The sequence below is a fragment of the Octodon degus genome, unplaced genomic scaffold, assembly GCF_000260255.1.
Source record: "Octodon degus isolate 3935 unplaced genomic scaffold, OctDeg1.0 scaffold00021, whole genome shotgun sequence".
Classification (NCBI taxonomy): domain Eukaryota; kingdom Metazoa; phylum Chordata; class Mammalia; order Rodentia; family Octodontidae; genus Octodon; species Octodon degus.
In genome coordinates this window covers 8,755,769-8,773,976 of record NW_004524597.1, presented here as the reverse complement: position 1 = coordinate 8,773,976, position 18,208 = coordinate 8,755,769, and the positions used below count along the sequence as shown (strand labels likewise).

Genomic DNA, 18,208 nt, shown 5'->3' with positions numbered 1-18,208 from the left:
ACAGTCTATCTTCCTGTTTCTTGTCATCTAGGTTTCTTTTTCTTTTCTTTTCTTTTTTTTTTGGCAGAACCAGGGATTGAACTCAGGCCCTTGCACTTACTGGGGAAGCACTTATTCTACTGAGCTATCTCCCTGGGCCCTCTTGTCATCTAGGAATTATTTATATTTCAGGTTTTTTTATATGAGAGAAACTATGGGATATCTACTCTTCTGTGTCTGATGCATTTCACTTAGCATTATAGTCTCAAGGCACATCCGTTTTCCTACGAATGACCTGATTTATCTTTCTTTTCTTCTGATTAGTGCTCCATTCTGTAAATAGCCCATCTTTTCTCTGCATAGGTACCACATTTTTCTACCTGTCTGTTCACAGGCATGTAGGTGGCTTCTAAACTTTAGTTGTTATGAGTTGTACTGCTATAAACATGGGTGTGTATGTGTTACTGTCTTTAGCTCTCTCGGGGATATACCTAGGAGAAGTATGACTGGATTGAGTGGAATAGCTATTTTTAGAAGTCTCCATACTGAATTCCAAGATGCTTGTACTAGTTTACATTCCCATCAAAAATATAAAAGTTGGGGCCGGGGAGATGGCTCAGTGGAATAAGTGCTTCACTGGCAAGGGCCTGAGTTCAATCCCTGGTTCGGGAAAACAACAACAACAATATAAAAGTGTTTCCTTTTTTCCAACCTCACCAACATTTGCCATCTTTTGAGATTTTGGTGATAGCCATTCTTTCTAGAGTAACACAGAATCTCAGTGGTTTTTTTTTTTTTTTTGAAGAACCAGGGATTGAACTCCGGCCCTTGAACTTGCCAAGGAAGCGCTTATTCCAATAAGCCATCTCCCCGGCCCCTCAGTGTTGTTTTGATTTGCATTTCTGTAATGCCAGTGATGCTGTACACCTTGTCATGTACCCATTTATGCTTATTCTTTGAAAAGTATCTATTCGGGGGCTGGTGAGATGGCTCAGTGGTCTAAAGCACCTACTTAGAACAAGTTTAGCAAAAACACATGGACCACGGTTCAATCCCCAGCACCACATGCCAGCCAGCCCCGCCCCCTGGTGGGCTGAGCTGGCCACACACACATACACACACACACACACACACACACGCAAAAATAAATAAATAAAAATAAAAATAAATAAAACTTAAAAAAAAAGTATCTATTCATTTCAATTGCCCTTTTTTTTTTTTTTTTTTAGAACTGGGGATTGAGCTCAGGTCCTTGCACTTGCAGGCAAGTGCTTATTCAACTGAACTATCTCACCAGCCCCTTCAATTGCCCATTTTTAATTTTTAAAATTTTATTTTTTTAAATGTGTTTAGTACAGGATCTACAGGGCCTCATTACACAGTTCAGACTCATAGTGATTCTCCTGTTTTCAGCATCCCAAGCACTGGGATTAGAGGCATGCCACCAAGTCCATTTTTTGGCAGAACCGGGTATTGAACTCAGGCCCTTGCGCTAGCCAGAGAAGCGTTTATTCCACTCAGCCATCTCCCCAGGCCATACTATATCCAGTCTTAATCACCATCTCAGCACGCCCCAGGGGCGGGGCTGGCACACCTCACCAAAGATTGAACTCCAGTTCCTGCATCTGCCTAAGCAGGCGCTTTAATTCACTGAACTATCCGGCTGGTCCTTTTTTTTTTTAATTTTTGAGGGCTTTTTTTTTTTTTTTTTCCAGAACTGGGGATTGAACTCAGGCCCTTGCGCTTGCCAGGGAAGCACTTATTCCACTGAGCCATCTCCCCGGCCCCTTTTGAGGGTTTTTAAAAAATGTATTCTAGACATTAGTCTTCTGAAAAGCAGCTGACAATTTCTTTTTTTTTTTTTTTTTCCATTCTGTGGTTGTCTCTTCATTGTTTCCTTTGCTACTCAGAAGCTCTTTCATGTAATCCCATTTGTTGACTATTGGTGTGTCCTGGGCTTTCATGTCATAGCCAGGGCCAGAAGCCACTCCTGAGTCCCTCCAGTGGCTAGAGGGATGCCAGCCTCCAGGACTCCAGGCAGGGCAGGAAATGGGCTTGTGGGGTCTGCAGGCAGGAGAAGGGCTTTATGCAAATAAGATAGCTGTGGAGGGGTGCAGCCAGGGGCAGGCAGAGAGAGAGAGGAGGTGTAGGCCAGCTCAGTGCCAGGACTAGCCCCTGAGAGAGGGTACCTGGCATTAGCCCCATGGCCTGCTAGGATGGACTGGGCCCACAGGTGTGGGGGACAAAGGGCCTCGCATCAAGCAGCCCCCCAGCCATTGCTCGCTGTAACTGCTCTCCAAACCCCTATCCTGCCTGGCTGCCAGGTCTCCTCAGCCAGTGGCGCCAGGAAGGGCGGGCTGGCTGGGTGGAGATTAGGCCAGCCACCGACAGGGTGTGGAGCCTTCTACACTCAGGTCCAGGGGTAGGGGCTGAGGCCGTGCCATCCCCAGCTGGGTCCATGGAGTCCACAGACTGACTTGAAGGAGAGTGGTGTCTGCAGCTTTGGCCAGGTCTGCCTTGTTGGGAGTCGCTGAGCTGGAGATGGACCACAATTTAGGGCTGGAGCAAGGCCCGCCCCTAAAACACAGAGCTCCGGAGGGGTTGCATGTAAGCAAGTGATTGGGACTAGAGCAAGATGTCTGGCCTTCATGTTCTTCCCTGCTGACTACAGCACAGCACAAATAGCTCTGAGAAATTTTCTCTTAGTGTTCTCAGCAGAATACTGAGACCTTGCACTTTTGGCCCCATTGTGCACTCCTGCCCCTGCCCCCTCTCGTATTTACCAATGTATAAAGAAGCAGATCATGCTGCGTTGTCACTGCCTCCATCAGAGAGGTCAGGTCCCACCTGGTCCCAGCCCCCCTTTGTATATGTCTACAGTTTTTCCTGACTCTCCCACTGCCCCCACTTGGTGGCTGCATGGGACAAGGCACAGCCTGTCTTAGTCTCACACGCTTACCTTGCCCCAGACTCCTGCACCTGTCCTAGCTCCATGCTCCACTGTTCAGCACTAACCCCACAAATGAAGCTGCTCCCTGCCCCAAGGGGCTACCCAGCCAATCCTTCCCACCCTAACCTAGGTCCTAGACCCTGAACTTGTCCCCAAAAGTTACAGCTGGTGAAGACGGAGTAAGGGCAGGCCAGGAGGGACAGCTACTTAAGAGGTGGGCCTGGAGCTGAACTTTCAAGGAACATGAGACTTCTGAGGCAGGAGGATCGAATTGAAAGGTCCAGTTCGGCCTCACACAACTTATCTAGACTACCTCAAAATTTAAAAATGAACCCAGGCATGGTGATGTGCACCTGTAATCCCTGTACTCTGGGAGGCTGAGGCAGAGGATTTGGAGCTCAAGCCCAGCATGGGCAATTTAACGAGACCCCATCACAATAAATAACAACAACAACAACAACAAAAGACTGGGGATATAACTCAGTACAAAGGGCCTGGGTTTGATTCCCAGTACTAGAAAGAGGGACACTTGGACACACCGAGCACCTAGTGACCTGTCCTAATGTGTCACTCTCCCCTACAGAAAGAGAAGGGGGAATCCTGGGGTGGGAGGCTTAAGACCCTCTGGAACCGCATCCTCAACTGGGGACAAATCACATCACCTCTCTAGGTCCCTGTCCTACCTCTGAGTCTTGGGATCACTCAGGATAGTAGGAACCAGCCTCCCTGTCACGTTCTGAGACACTGTCGCCTTCCCCACCCCGCAACACTCTAATGCCTGCTTCTGAGCTGACCGCTAAGTGAGAGTAGCTCACTATTTGCCTGTCAGCCACACCCTTGCTTCTGGTCCTGACTCTGCCCCCTGGCTCCCCAGCTGTGTTTGGGTTGGGCCCAAGGTGCCAGCCTGCCTCGCCAGCAGCTTGGGGGACATCTGAGCTCTCCAGGCCTGGTGCCAGGGCCCGAGTCATTGATGAGGGGTGGGGTGGAGGAGCTTGGGAGCCAGATGGGGGCCTCTCCCTGCTGTCAGCACCCATGATGGATGAGGGTTAGGGCAGGGAGAAGTGCCAGGGGGCCAGAGGCCTGCCTACAGCAGCAGCGGTGGGGTGGGCCTCCTGGGGTCTGCAGGAAGAGCCTCTGCCATTCACAGCTGGGTCTGGGTGTTTAAAGGCCCAATAGGTGTCAAGCCTGCCCAATCCCCTAGCATCATGGGCACCTGGGCCTTGTCCGCAGCCCTTTTCTTCTGTCTGACTCCTGAAACGCTGCAAGGCGGTGAGGACAGAGTGCTGGGCAGCTGGGATTCAGACTGGGAGACAAGAGCATTGGCCAGGGAAGATGGAGGTGTGGGGAGTCTGGGCTGGCAGAGGACTCAGACAGGAAACTCTGAGGGTATAAGGATACCCGGGTCTTACCCCCTCTCGCATTTGGGTTCCTGCCCTGAGTAGCACCCCTTTGCTCCCACAGGGCTGCCCCTACTCCCTGTTGGCCTGAGGAAAGGTAAGTAGCCCCTCTGAGCCCTGAGGTCAGGGGAGAGGGCCTCATTCTCCTGCCCTTGGGACAGCCGCAGATGTCTCTTAGCTCTGGGACTCCAGATGTGGGATCTCTCCCTGTCTTTCTGGCAGGTAGCATTGTCAGTGGTCAGCTCAATTGTGGGACAGCAGGGATGGTGACAAGACAAGCTGGAGGGGCTGAGTGTCACAGAGACTTCATTGCAGGGCCCATGGGGTGCTAAGGGCAGGTGGAGAAGCTCCCTCCTGAGACCTGAGGCATTTATGTGGAAGGGCGAGGGGAGTCCAAAGACTCTCAGAACTAAAACTAGATGGCAGAGGTGGGCAAGCTGGTGAGGAAGAAGGCATACCAGGGGGGTATTTGCTGCTTTCTGGTTTGGTCCAGGGATCCTATATCCCACTTGAACCAAAACCTCATGCTTCCCTGGCTCATCTCTTCCTCTTTCCACAGGCCTGTAGCTCAGAGTGGCTATGGAACAGGGAGAGCTAGGAACCAAGATTTGAGGGGTGTCCCTGGGATGGGGGACTCCTGTGACCCTCAACTGGTTCTCCTTTCTTTGTCAGGCATTGGAAGGGGTGTGAAGCCTCTGTCTCAAACTCAGAGCCTTTCTCCATGCATGAGCAGGGACCCCCATCTTCAGCTTCCCTGCTGCCAGCCTGCTCCCCTTACTGTGTCTTTGCCCTCCTGTAACCAGGAGGGAAACTGAGACCCAGAGAGGGAAGGGTAGCACCCACATTTGGCCCTCCTTGTCCACTCCTAAGTCACTCCCCTTCTCTCCAACCACAGGCCTTGGGAGTCCAAATGGTTACAGATCAGGTAAAACTTAGGGGGATGTGGCCCTCAGGACATGGTATCCTGGTTTCTGCCCCTTCTGCCCACCCCCAAGCCTCAACTGCTCATTTCCCCCACAGGCTATGGCCCTCCTAGTGGGCTGGAAGCAGGTAAGGGCTGGGTCAAAGAACAGGGGGAGTCTAGGAGGAAATGCATTTCATGTCTCTCACCTTAGCAAAGAGGGGACTAGGACAGTAACAGGGAAAGTGGGGGACTGGCAAAGTCACCTCAGAGGGAGAACAGAGCTGATTCCCATATGCCTCTATATTTCAGGAGGCGCTAGCTGGGGAGAGGGAAGAAAAGGAGGAGGGAAGGGTGCTCCAGGTCCCTCCTGTGCCACGATGCTCCACAGCACTCTGATCTGAGTGGGCCTGTGGACACAGGGGGTGCTATGGGGGAGCTTCTGAACCACAGGACTCCTAAGTAACTCTCTTTTCTATCATCCAGGCTTTGGAAAGAGTGCCAAACCTCAGAAGCCAGGTGAGCCCTGCCCCTGCCCAGCTCTGTGTCCCAGTCTTTCTCCCACACTCCGAACTGTCTGCCCCCTTCAGTCATGCATGGGAATGGGCTGGGAGTCCATCAGGTGACACTGGAGTCAGCTGGGTCAGCATATATGTCCTCTCCCTGCCTCCCTCACAGGGGGAAAGGGCCAGATTGGTGAATGTTTTGTTTTGTTTTTTTGAGGGGGGCATTTCTTGCCTTCTGCCTTGGTTCAGGGGTCCTGGACCCCACTTGAGCTCAAACTCTATGCCTTCCTAGCTTATCTCCTCTCTTCCTGCAGTCCTCCTAGTACAGGACAGGTATGGAACAAGTAGAGGTGGGGCTAGGGTGAACCAGGATTTGAGGGGTGTTCCCTGGCATGGGAAACTCCTGAGCCCTCAGCTGATCTTCATCTCTTTCTCAGGCACTGGAGGGGGTGTGAGCCCTCAGAAGCCAGGTGAATCTCACTTAGAGCCTGCCTGTCCTCTCCCCCACTGTACTCCTCCCTGACTTCCCCTTGCTCCATCTCCCTGGAGTTTGAGACCCAGAATGGGAACAGGATGGGAACAGAGGTCTTCCCAGGTTCTGCAGCCAAGCCTGGTGAGGTGGAGCAGAGAGGGCTCATGCATTTTTGCTTGGCTTAGGCGTGGCCTGGCCAGCAATACCAGGGTCCTGTCCAGGATCCCCCAAGCCTTAGGAGGGCAGGGCTGGTGTTCCAGTGAGGTGGTTTGGGGAGAGACAAAAAAGGACCCATTCCTCACCCCACTGTAAGTGTACCCGAGACACACCTCCCTCACCGCTCAGCCCCTCAGCTCAAAATTGCTGTTGAGCAGCCAAGACTTGGCGGAGCATGCTTGTAATCCCAGAACCCAGAGGCTGGGCCAGAAGGATCACAGGTTGGAGCTCAGCCTGATGGGGAGGGCTAGTGAGGCAGGCATAGTGGTGCAAACCTGGTGCAATCCTAGAACTTGGGATGCTGAGACAGGAGGATTGCTCTGAGTTCAAAGCCAGCCTGGGCTATACAGTGAGTTTGAGGCCACCTTGAAGAACATGGCAAGATTATATATATATAGTTTTTTTTCATATATAAAATAAGAAAAGAGAAGGGATGAAGCTCAATGCCAAGGCCTCTGGTCCAATCCCCAGTGCCCCATAAAATGATGATGACTACTGGCCAGGAATCTGGGCAAGCAGGCAGGTCCCAGGGTCCCCTTCATTTGCTCCCCATCTCTCCCCAGGCTTTGGAGGGAGTGTGAAGCTCCAAATGCCAGCTGAGAGCTGGTTCTATGCCTATCCTCTGACTCCTGTCATCTGTCCCTGCCTCCTTTTACAGACCCCCGTCCCCTCCTTATTCTCTCTGCCTCTATCTCCCTAGGATATGGAACCAGGCCAGGAGCTGCAGCCTTCCTAGGGGTGGGAGCGCAGCCAGGTGAGACACCTGGGTTCTGAGAGAGGGCGGGGCTCAACCTCTCCCCCTTTTCCAGGCCTGGGGGGACCTCTGAAACCAGATGCATGGGGTCTCCCCACCCTTGTCTTGGCTTTATTTCTATCTGGGTCCCCCAAAGCTCTAGGATTTAAGGGCAGAAACAGCTTGGGTGTCGGTATTTTCCAGTGATAGGATGGTTGCCAGGTGAGGGGGCCCCAGAGAAAGTGGAGGAGAAGGGCTCATGGTCCCCAGCCTCATACTTAGGGGAGGACTGGCTGGGGTCCCAGCCAACCTCTCCCTTTCTCTCTCTGGCCTTAGTGCATGCAGCCTCAGAAGGGCAAGCCATGGCCCTTGCCCTATCTCCAGCTCTACTTATGTCCCATCTCTCCCTGTCCCCATCTCTGCCACTGTTTGTGTCACTCTCCCAGACACCAGCCCATGCATTGTCCTATTGACACCACTCCTGTGGTTTGAGACATGGTGGGGCCTGAGCAGCAGCTCCAAGGCTGCTCTCTGAACATGCTCAGAGGGAAGGGCTGCTGGGGGCAGGTGCATGAAGGCCAGGGGTGAGGATGCTGCCCAATACTGGCCTAACCCCAGCCTCTGCCTTTCTCTTAACACAGCTCCTGTGCCTCCAAATGGCCATGGACCAGTAGGGGAGAGTGGGGTGGGAACTGGGTGTCTGGTAGAAATTGAGGGTTCTATGGAGCTTGAGGTTCCCTCACCTGGTCTCTCTTCTCAGGTGCTGGAGAGGATATGAAATATCAAAAGTTAAGTGAGTATGGGTCATGGTGGCACAGTGCCTATAATTCCAGCACTTGGGGAGTCTGAGGCAAGATTACAGGTTCAAGCCTAGTGCGGGAGACCTAGTGACTTAGTGAGATTCTGTCTCAAAAATTTAAAAAAGGGCTGAGCACAATGGGAAGGCCCTAAGTTCTATCCCCAGCTGGGGAGGGGGACGCAGTTGAGTGCTGCCCTGTCCCAATGAACGTGTCTACCTCTCACACAACTGGCCCAGGCTCCCCACCTCCTTCCTGTTCTTTCTCCAAGGACTTGGCAATGGGAATGGGATAGGAGCTGGTCCCTTCCTGGGAGTCCGAGTCCAGCCAGGTGAGGACACCTGGGCCATGCTGTGCTTCGGGGAATGAGAGGGAAGATTTAGGCTGGGGCAATGAGGGACCAGGGGGCACAGTAGCTGTCTGGAGGAAGATCGTGGTTTGGGTGGAGTCTGCACAGGGCTTAGCCCTTCTGAGTCTTGCACAGGCTTGGGAGGGGACATGAAGGCTCAGAAACCAGGTGAACAGAGGCCTGTTATCCCTGTTCTCCACCTTGGGTCTATCTTCCCTAAATCTCCCCCCTACACACACCATTTTCCTTTCAGGATTTGCCTATGGGAATGGCCTGGCAGCCCACCCAGGTAAGAGGTAGAGTTGGTCCCAGCACAGACCTAGTGCATCAGTGGGGCTCTCAGATTGCCCCCTTTGGCTAATCTCCCCTGGCAAACCTGAGCTTGGCCTTCTGATTCCTGTGGACAGCTGTGGGTCAAGCCTGGACTTACTGGGCACAGTGTACAATCCAAGAACCAAAGGATTGCCTGGGGAGATGGCTCAGTAGAATAAACACTTGCCTGGAAAGCACAAGAGCCTGAGTTCAATCCCTGGTTCCACAAAAAAAAAAAAAAAAAAAGGATCCATGGGTTGGGATTGTGGTCAGGATCTAGAGGGAATTCATTCATAGCAGTGAAGAGCAGGGGGATGGGAGCCAGGTTGGCCAGATTCAGCCTGTTTCCACTTCAGCACCACTGAGAGATTGCCTGTGTCTTAACTCCACGGCCAAAAAACAAACAAACAAAAACCTATGACTTAATGGCTTTGGAGAAGGGAGAGAGGGTTGGTGACAGAGGATGAGGGGTCCATGGCTGGGGTTCTGGGCGAAGTCCAGAGATAAAGTGCCTTCACCTATTCTTCTCTCCCCAGGCTTTGAAGGAGTTGGAAAACTTGGGAAACCAGGTGAAGCCCTTACTTCATCTGTCTCTGCCATATCTGCCTATGTTCTTCCCAAGTCCTTGATCTTCTCTATTCCCCTTGACCTCTGTGTCCTTAGGACTTGGGAACAGGAACAAGCTGGACACTGGGGCCTTCCCAGGAGCGAGGACTCAGGCAGGTGAGGATGGGGGTTCCCACAGGTGGGAGTACTGATGCAGGGACTCAATAGTCTCTCTTTCTCAGGCCCTGGAGGAGGACTAAGACCCCAAGAGCCAAGTGAGACCCACTACTTGCCTTCCAATTGATCTCACACAACAGTTACTCTACAAATTAATCCAGCCAGTGATAAAAGCACACTACTAGAGAGGCTGAGGCAGAAGGGCCACAAGGTCCAGGCCAACCTGAGCAATCTACCAAGCCTCTGTCTCAAAATAAAATATAAAAACAGAACAGGGATGTAGCTCAGTGGTAGAGTGCTTGCTTAGCATGAGCAAGGCCCTGGGTTCAATCCCTGGCACCACAAAAGCAAGACAAAACAAAAGAACCAATGCATGGGGCTGGGGAGATAGCTCAGTTGTCTAAGCGTCTGTCTGGCAAACAGAAGGACCCCGGTTCAATCGCCATGGTGGCGCATGCCTGTCATCTCAGTGTTGGGAAGCTGAGACAGGAGGATAATTACGAGTCTGAGCTACATAGCGAGACCCTGTACTAAATAAAAATAAAAAAAAATAAGGGCCAGGGAGATGGCTCAGTAGAATAAGCACTTGCCTGGCAAGCTCAAGAGCCTGAGTTCAATCCCCAATTCCATAAATAAATAAATAAATAAATAAATAAATAAATAAATAAAACAACAACAAAGAAACCAACGCATGGACAACAGTTGTTCTGGGTCAGCCAGGTGCTGCAGTTGGCTTTCCCAGAGCCTGAGCCAGCTAGGGGGACAGACAGGACAACAGTGTAGAGTATAGTAGGGGATCATTGCTGCCCTGGGCTGGGACAGGAAGTGGAGGCCAAGGAGAGCTGACAAGGGTCCACTGAAAAGCTGGTGGCAGCTTGAGCAGGACAAGGTGAGATGTTGGGGTCAACTCCCAGGACTGGTGTCAGGAAACATGTTCCCAACTTTCCCATATTAACGCCCCTCCGTGGACCACAGATGGTCTGGGAGATAAACCAAGCCTAGCCTCAGGGACACGCTAGGGCAGAGGTGGCAAACCTATGGCACTTGTGCCATAGCAAGCTGTTTGTATCATTGAAATCTCTAAAAGGTTTGCCCCCACTGGGCTAGGGTTTGCAGGGACCCTTTCTCTTCCTCCACTAGGTGCTGCAGCTCCAAATGGCTACAAACCTGGTAGAGGTAGTCTGGGGTTCCAGGGAAGCCCAAGGATGGCTTGGAATGGGGATCCCCAGGCCCCTCACCAGCTCCCTGTGTCTCCTCCAGGATATGGAGGGGATGTGAAGCCCCAGCAGCCAGGTGAGCCCTGCCCTATCCAGTGTCTCGAGCTCCCCTCCCCACATTCACACTGCCTCCATCCATGACCCCAAACTTCTGGCACAGGAATGGGCCAAAAGTCCAGCGAGATGAGTGGGAGACGGGGTCCGTGAATGCCAGAGGGGTAGGGCTGCGGAAGGAAGAGGGCTCAGGGAATATCTGGGATCTCTGGTTTTTGGCCTGGTCCTGAAGAGAGGACAGTGGACCCTTTGGCCCCTGTTCATCCTTCACTCCCCCATCAGCCCCTCAGCTCAGAGCAGGTCCTGAGGAGCTGGGAGAGGCTGGAGCCAGGCACCTTTGAGAGGCAGTCTGAGTGCCTCACCTGCTCTCCATTTTCTATAGGCTTTGGAGAGGATGTGAAACCTCAGAAAGCAGGTGAACCTCACTCTTGCCTTTTTTGGTCTCCCTTAAAACTAAAAAAAAAAATTTTAAGTGGGGCCAGGGACATAGCTCAGCAGCATAAGCACCTGCTCTGCAAGCCCAAGGTCCTGAGTTTGATCCCCAGTACTGAAAGAAAAGAAAAAAGAAAAGAAAGAAAGAAAGAAAGAAAGAAAGAAAGAAAGAAAGAAAGAAAGAGTTTAGGGGCTGGTGAGATGGCTCAGTGGTCTAAAGCACCTACTTGGAACAAGCTTGGCAAATCACAGGGAACGCGGTTCGATCCCCCAGCACCACATGCCAGCCAGCCCTGCCCCCTGGTGGGCTGAGCTGGCCACACACACACACACACACACACACACTCACACACACACTAAATAAATAAATTAAAAAAAAAAAAAAAGAAAAAGAAAAAGTTTAAAAAGAAATAAAATTCAAGCTCCCCTCCCCTTCTTATCCCTACCTCCATGTGTCCCCCCAGGGGCTCCTGAATGGGAATGGGCTGGGCTGGGGCCCTATCTGGCGTGTCTTTCCATTTCCCCCTCCCAGGTTTCAGAGGTGCAGACAAGGTGAAAAATTGAGGGGGAGCTGGGAGGAAGCCTCTGAGATTGCAGGTTCAGGGTGTAGGGGGGCAGGGGGTTTCACTTAGATGTCAAATTCTCCCTCTCTACACAGGCCTGGCTGTCCACAACAGATTTGGGGCAGGTAAGGGAAGGAGCAGGGAAGGGCTTCGGGGCCTTGATTTTGGTCTTCTTTTTTTTTTTTTTGACTGTTTCCCTTTTTTGGTACTGGTAATTGAACTCAGGGCCTCATGCTTGCCAGGCAGGCGCTACACTGCTGAGCTACATCTTCCATATTCAGGACCTTGAGGTGAGGGTTCTTGAGGCCTCACCTGCTGCTTGTATCTTATCCAGGTTTTGCAGGGAGCATGAAGCCCCAGAAGCCTGGTGAGTTGTTGGTCTGTCTCTCTGTATGTGAACCCCTGAAGCCATATACACAGGGAATGGTGGGGCTGGGAGGTCCCTGGGGCAGGAGCCCAACCAGTGTGCTCACCTGGTAGAGGCTGGATGAGTGGTGCACAGAGGAATGACCCAGTCTGGGGCTCCACAGGAAGGTAACAAAGTGAGGGGTCATCAGAGCCTCAGAGTGTGGGGGTGGCAGAAGGCTGGGACAACGATGGGAGGCTCAGAGACAGCTTAAGAAGCCTCCTGCAACTCCTCCCTGTCTCTGAGGCTGCTCCTGGCCCATACCACCCCACGCTTGCACATTTCTCCTTCAGATACATTAATGGCAATGAACTGGGAGCTAGACTCGTGAGGGCCAGGGGGTCTGGGTTGCATGTTGGGGTTGGGAGACAAGGAATGTGGGGAGAGGGGCTGAGGATAGGGCCTGGAGGGCTAGGAGTTGAGAGACTGACTGGAGGCATACCAGCCTTTCCCTTCTCTCCCATGGCCTAGGAGTGGGCGTGAAGCCTCAGAAGCCAGGTGACAGGACAGCTGTGTCCCTTTTCCTCCTCTGTCCCTAAACTCATGGTCCTTAGACACTAAGCATACTAAGCCAGGGCTGATCTGGGAAGAGGACTGCCAAAAGGGGCAGGGCGTGGGACATAAGGGGCCCCCAGTCAGGCCTCAGCCTCGCCCAGCTGCAGCATTGCCTTCTTTTCCCACAGGCCCTGGAGCACTAAATGGCTACAGACTAGGTAGGGGTGGGCTAGGATTCCAGGGAGGCCTAAGGGTGGGGTTCCCCAGGCCTCTCACCAGCTCCCTCTCTTCTCCAGGCTATGCAGGGGGTGTAAAGTCCCAGCAGCCAGGTGAGCCCTGCCCTATGCTGTCTCACCCCAGCGCTCAGCTGAGCTCCCCTGTCCTCATTCACACCACCTCCATCCATGACCTCAGGGTTCATGCAAGGGGGCTTTGAGCTTCTAGGGCAGGCTTCCAGACAGGTCCAGGGAATCTCTAGAATCCTGGCTCTTAAGGAGGCACCAAAGGCCCTTCTTCCTTCACCTTAGCCAGGTTCTGAATTCCTGCTCATTCCCCTACAGGCCTCCCAGGTCAGGACAGCTATGGAGCAGGTACTGAGGGACTGGGGGAGGCTAGGGTGAGGAGGTCAGGGTGATTGTCCACCCATGGCCTGCCTGACGCCTTCCTCACCTCAGCCTCTTCTCCATAGGCCTTTTGATTCCCATCAATCATGGACCAGATAGGGTAGGGGGGGGCACCGGGGTCAGGTGCCAGGGACCCAGAGGAAAGGCCTATGGTGGGGACATCCAGGGTGCTTACATGCCCTCCTTCCCTCTCCAACCATGGGGGTTGGGCAGGGGCAGTAAACTCCAGAAGCCAGATTAGCCTTTTCTGTCAACACCTCCCTCCTCTGTATTCCTAGAAACTGTCTACTTCCCCTTCCCCTCCCAAGCCCCCATCTCTGCAGGATACAGGACCAAGCTGAGAGCTAGAGCCTTTCCCTGAGAAGGGGCCCAACTGGGTGAGGGGCAGGAGGAAAGCCTGCCATGTCCTCCATGGTCCTGTTTGTCTCTCACCAGGCCTAAGAGGTGGGAGAGGAAACCTGAAGTCAGACAAGGGAGAGGCCCTATCTCCATCCCTTGTCTCCTAGCTTCTCTTCCACTCTGTCCCTTACACTCACTTTTCTTCCCCAGGATACAGCAATGGAAATGGGCTGGCAGCCCAGTCAGGTGGGGCCATGGGGACCAGGCTTGGGGACCAGAAGGGAGGAAGGGGTGTGGCTGGGTGGGCAGGAAGCAAGAGCTCCTTGCCTGCCTGTTGTGGGCTGTGGAAGCTGACCTCTCTCTGGTCTGGCAGCTGTCTCCCCTCAGCTGGTGGGTTGGCCCAGACCAGCCTGCAGGACAGCCTGGGTGGGGCACTCACTTCCCACTCCTTTCTCTTCCTGCCCCACTTAGGTCCCTGCCGTGAGGGGATTGTTCCTCTGCTACTCCCAAGACTTCCTACTCTGGGGGTCCCTTCAGATAAAGGGGGTGGCTGGGGCCAGAAATCCCAGCCCCAGCCCCCAGTGCGGAATGGCAAGTTCCCAGGTCAGTGGGGAGTTCACATTCTGGTCTATCATGTTCTCTGCCTTGGAGGTTCAGTCAGCTCAAGAAAAGCCTGGTTTTTGGATCAGACAGGCTGCAGCCTTGCTGAAACCTGTGCTGGGCTTACTCCTGCCCCTCAACTTTTTTTGTAGCACTCACCCCAACCATCCAGTGGGGACAGGAACCTCAGAAAGCAGGTAGGATTCTGTCCTCCCCCAGGTCCACATCTCAGAGGGACATCCACCCCCCACTGGATCTATGCCCTCCCCCATACCAGATTAAGGTCCCTCCTTTGTCCCTCTTGCTTCACAGGCTACACAGTTGTTCAAGTACCCCAAGTACTTGAATCAATAACTTTGTTTTTTTTTTTTTTTTTTTTTTTTTGCAGAGCCAGGGATTGAACTCAGGCCCTTGCTCTTGCCAGGCAAGCGCTTATTCCACTGAGCCATCTCCCCAGCCTCCCCCCCACCCCCCCCTTTTTTTTTCGTGGTACTGGGGATTGAACTCAGGACCTTACACATGCCAGTCAGGTGCTTATGCTGCTGAGCTGTCTCCCCCACCCCAAAACTGATGGTTTTAGGAGCAGGGCGGCCCTCACTCTCACCTTCTCTTTCTTCCTCCAGGGATCCCTGAAACCAGTGGTTTTAGGAATGGTGAGTCTGACCAGGGGACAAAGTGCAGCAAGTAGCGAAAGGGCTGTGCCTTCCCAGAGTCTACACTCCACTTCACTTGCTATTTCCTGCACCCTGTCCCTCTGGTCTATTCCCCTAGATCTATACTTGGCCCCCAGGGAGTCAGGGAAAGCATCCACTATCCACTGCTAACCTCCATCCTCTTCGCAGGCTACCAGCCTCCTACTGGCTTTGGACCTGGAGCAGAACTGGGTGAGACACTCCTTGTCTGCCTTCTGGTCCCCACTCTGAACTTTCAGTGCCTTCTTTACCCTCTTCCCACTGCCAGCCCAAGAAGCGGTGTAGCAAAGGTTGGGTGGGCTCTGACCCGGTCTCCTCTCCCCAGGTTTTGGCGGCCTCCCGCTGCACAAAGTTGGTGAGCCCTGCTGTCTCCCTTCTGGCCAGTCCCTCTCCTCCCGTCCCTTGCATTTCTCTCCTCATTCACTGCCACAAACTTGCCACCCCTTTAGCCATAATGGTGGCTGGAACCACCTGTGACCCTGGCCCAGGTAAGGGTAGGAGGACAGTTGGAAGCCAGGTGGAAAGAAGGAGCTTGGAAGTCGGTGGGAAAGAAAGTTGGCAAGCCTCCTGGAGGCAGCTGGTTGCACTGGCATTAGTAGGATGAGGCTGGTGGGAGTGATCCAGGCAGGAATAGCCAATCTGTGGCTCTTAAAGCTGCCTCTGAGCTCTGAGTCACTCTAAGCCTCCTAGGTGCTCAATGCCACCCCTACTCCCAGCCCCAACACCCCACCCTCACCCCACCATGCCAACCCCGTCCAATCTCTCCTGCAGGGCTAAGTTACAGAAATGGAGCCCCAGCAGCTGGAGTCTTTCCCGAGGCTGAGCCACAGCCAGGTGGGTGGCTGGGGTGGGGCAGGAGTGCTTGGTCCCAAGGCAGCCCTCATTTCTCACCTGCTCTTTCCTCCTTCAGGGTTCCCTGAGGCCAAAGGCTTTAGGAATGGTGAGTGGGACCCAGGGACACAGTGCAGAAAGTAGGAAAAGGGCTATGCCCAGGGGCTAGAATAATTTGGAGGCTGGGGAGATAGCTCAGAGGCATAAGCACCTACCTAGCAAGTGAGGACGGGGTTTGATCCCCAGCCCTGCAAGCAGTGCCAGCCCCAGAACCCGGGGCATGCCAAGCTGGCCCTGGAATATGCCTTTAATCCTGGCACTTGGGAGGTTGAGACAGGAAAATCACTGTGAGTTCGAGATCAGCCTGAGCTACAAAAGTGAGCACAAGGCCAGAATGAACTGCATAGCAGAACCCTGTCTCAAGAAAAACAAACAAACTTTGGACTACAGGGCAAAGAAAGGAGGCTACAGCATACCCCAAGGCGGCAGCTCCAGCTGCAGAAGGAATCAGTAAGAAGCAACCAGGTGAGTGCTGAGGGAGCTGGAGAGGGGACAGAGCTCTGAAGCCCACATGGCAGGACCAGCTCTGGGGGCTGGGGTTGCCCACACAGCTCTCCTCTGGCAGGTCAGCTGGGGGCCCAGCCAGGCTCTCCTTGGCCCTACCTGCAGCCCTGGGCCACTGGGGTGAGGCCTGGATATGGACACACAGTGCTCAGGAGCCAGCCAGGTAATGGGGCCTGTGGAGTCCATGGCCCTATAGAGACCCCACAGCCTTGTGGAGGCAGAAAAGGAGGGGCTGGGCTCAAGGCTGAGGGGATGGAGGGAGAAGGCAGGGAAGGGCAGGTGGAGCAGGCCAACAGGCTCACTTCCGCTCCTCTTCCCAGGGTCTTATGGACAGCTGCAGTCGGCACGGGGCCCAGAACCCTTTGGTTAGTGTGGGTCTGTCAGACACTGGGGTGAAAGTGGGTGGGCAAGCAGGGTCCTGCAGTGCCAGCACTGAGGAGGCTGAGACAGGAAGAGAATTGAGAGTCAGAGCCCAGCCTGTAGTACATAGCGAGATCCTGGGGGGAGGGAAGAGAAGAGGAGAGGAGAGGAGAGGAGAGGAGAAGAGAGGAGAGAAGAGGAGAGGAGGGGAAGGGAGGGGAGAGGAGGGGAAGGGAGGGGAGAGAGAGGAGAGGAGGGGAGAGAAGAGAAGCAGGCAGAAATACTATGCTGACCCCAGCTGTCTCTGGTCTGTCTGTGTCTTAGGGAGCTCTGATATGAAGAGAGGCAGCAACGGCCAATTGGAGGCCAGTTATGGAGGTGAGAGGAAGCCATGACGCCCCACTTGGCCTACACTAAAGGGTCACCATTGCCACCCTAGTTGCATTGGAGGGTGCCCCACAGTCCCTGAGTGGGAAAGCAGCCTCACAGAACATGCAGGGGTCTCCTGAGGGATGGGGGAGCTCAGATTCAGGGTGGTAAGGAGGCCCCCACCAGGGCCTGTCCCACCCTAGTCCCAGTTCTGCCTCTTCTCAGGCCGCTGCCCTCTGGGGAAATGCTGAGCACCTGAGCTGGCCCCTGCTCATCAGAGCGCACCCAAACAGTCCTTCCTCCATGGGGCAAGGAAGGCAAGACCTTGGGGCTTGGCCTCTGAAGCTGCGGCCTAGGGTCTTCTGGCTGAAGTACTAATAAATGCAACGTGCTTCCATTTGCCTTTGTGTACCACTGCGGTGAGAGTGACAGGGGTTGGCAACCATTACCCAGCACCTCACTCTTTATTCATTCCACAAACGCCAATGTGGTTGTGTGCCAGGGCCCATGCTCTGCATGGGTGACATGAGAACAGAACAGCCAACACCAGTAAGAGAACCATATCTACATTAAGAGACTTGTGTATGGAAAAAAAAATTTCTCAATTTGTGTTTTAGTTCATAATAAATTTATTAAAAACATTTGTCTAATTTGGTTGGAGTTTGTGGTATTTTTGTTTTGTTCCTTTTGAGACAGGGTCTTGCTATGTATCCCAGAGGCTAGCTTCTAACTTGAAGTGATCTTCCTGCCTCAGACTCCTAAGTGCTGGAATTACAGGCATGTGCCACCCATGCCCACCCTTATTAAAGTTATTAAACAGGGGCCAGGGTGATGGCTCAGTAGAATAAGTGCTTCTCTGGCATGCGCAAAGGTCTGAGTTCAATCCCTGGTTCCGCCAAAAAAAAAAAAAAAAAAAAGGTTATTAAACAAAAATCTCATTTTCTTTTTTTTGCGGAACCGGGGATTGAACGCAGGCCCTTGTGCTTGCCAAGGAAGCGCATATTCCACTGAGCCATCTCCTTGGTCCCTAAAAATCTCATTTTCCTTAAGCCTTACAGTTGCCATCAGAAATCATTATCATTTAAAAATAATAATTTTCTCAGGTCAACAATTTCTGACGTTGCCAGTCAAGCAGAAGACCCCATACTATTATGGGCTACTGCACTCTTTTAGAATATTTTGCTAAGTTTACACACCTATAATATTCAAATAACGGAACTTAACAAAACAAGGGGATACAGATGAATGTCCATTTTGTATCTGTGTATTCAAAGTGGTTAGGATAGATATATAGTTACATTATCTTAACAAATAGAGGGATTTGTTCT

At 52.9% G+C, this 18,208-nt stretch overlaps 1 protein-coding gene across 1 annotated transcript; it reads left to right on the top strand.

The window, feature by feature from the left end:
* Window positions 1-4,119: 4,119 nt before the first annotated feature.
* Window positions 4,120-13,466, top strand: LOC111815769 (elastin-like). The gene is made up of 15 exons (XM_023711409.1): window positions 4,120-4,198; window positions 4,391-4,423; window positions 5,222-5,251; window positions 5,347-5,376; window positions 5,714-5,746; window positions 7,122-7,175; window positions 7,915-7,947; window positions 8,223-8,282; window positions 8,554-8,589; window positions 9,149-9,181; window positions 9,276-9,335; window positions 10,596-10,628; window positions 13,063-13,092; window positions 13,191-13,225; window positions 13,404-13,466. Exons 1-15 carry the CDS (start codon window positions 4,135-4,137, stop codon window positions 13,464-13,466), a joined length of 627 nt encoding a protein of 208 aa, XP_023567177.1. The 5' UTR covers window positions 4,120-4,134.
* Window positions 13,467-18,208: the final 4,742 nt, after the last annotated feature.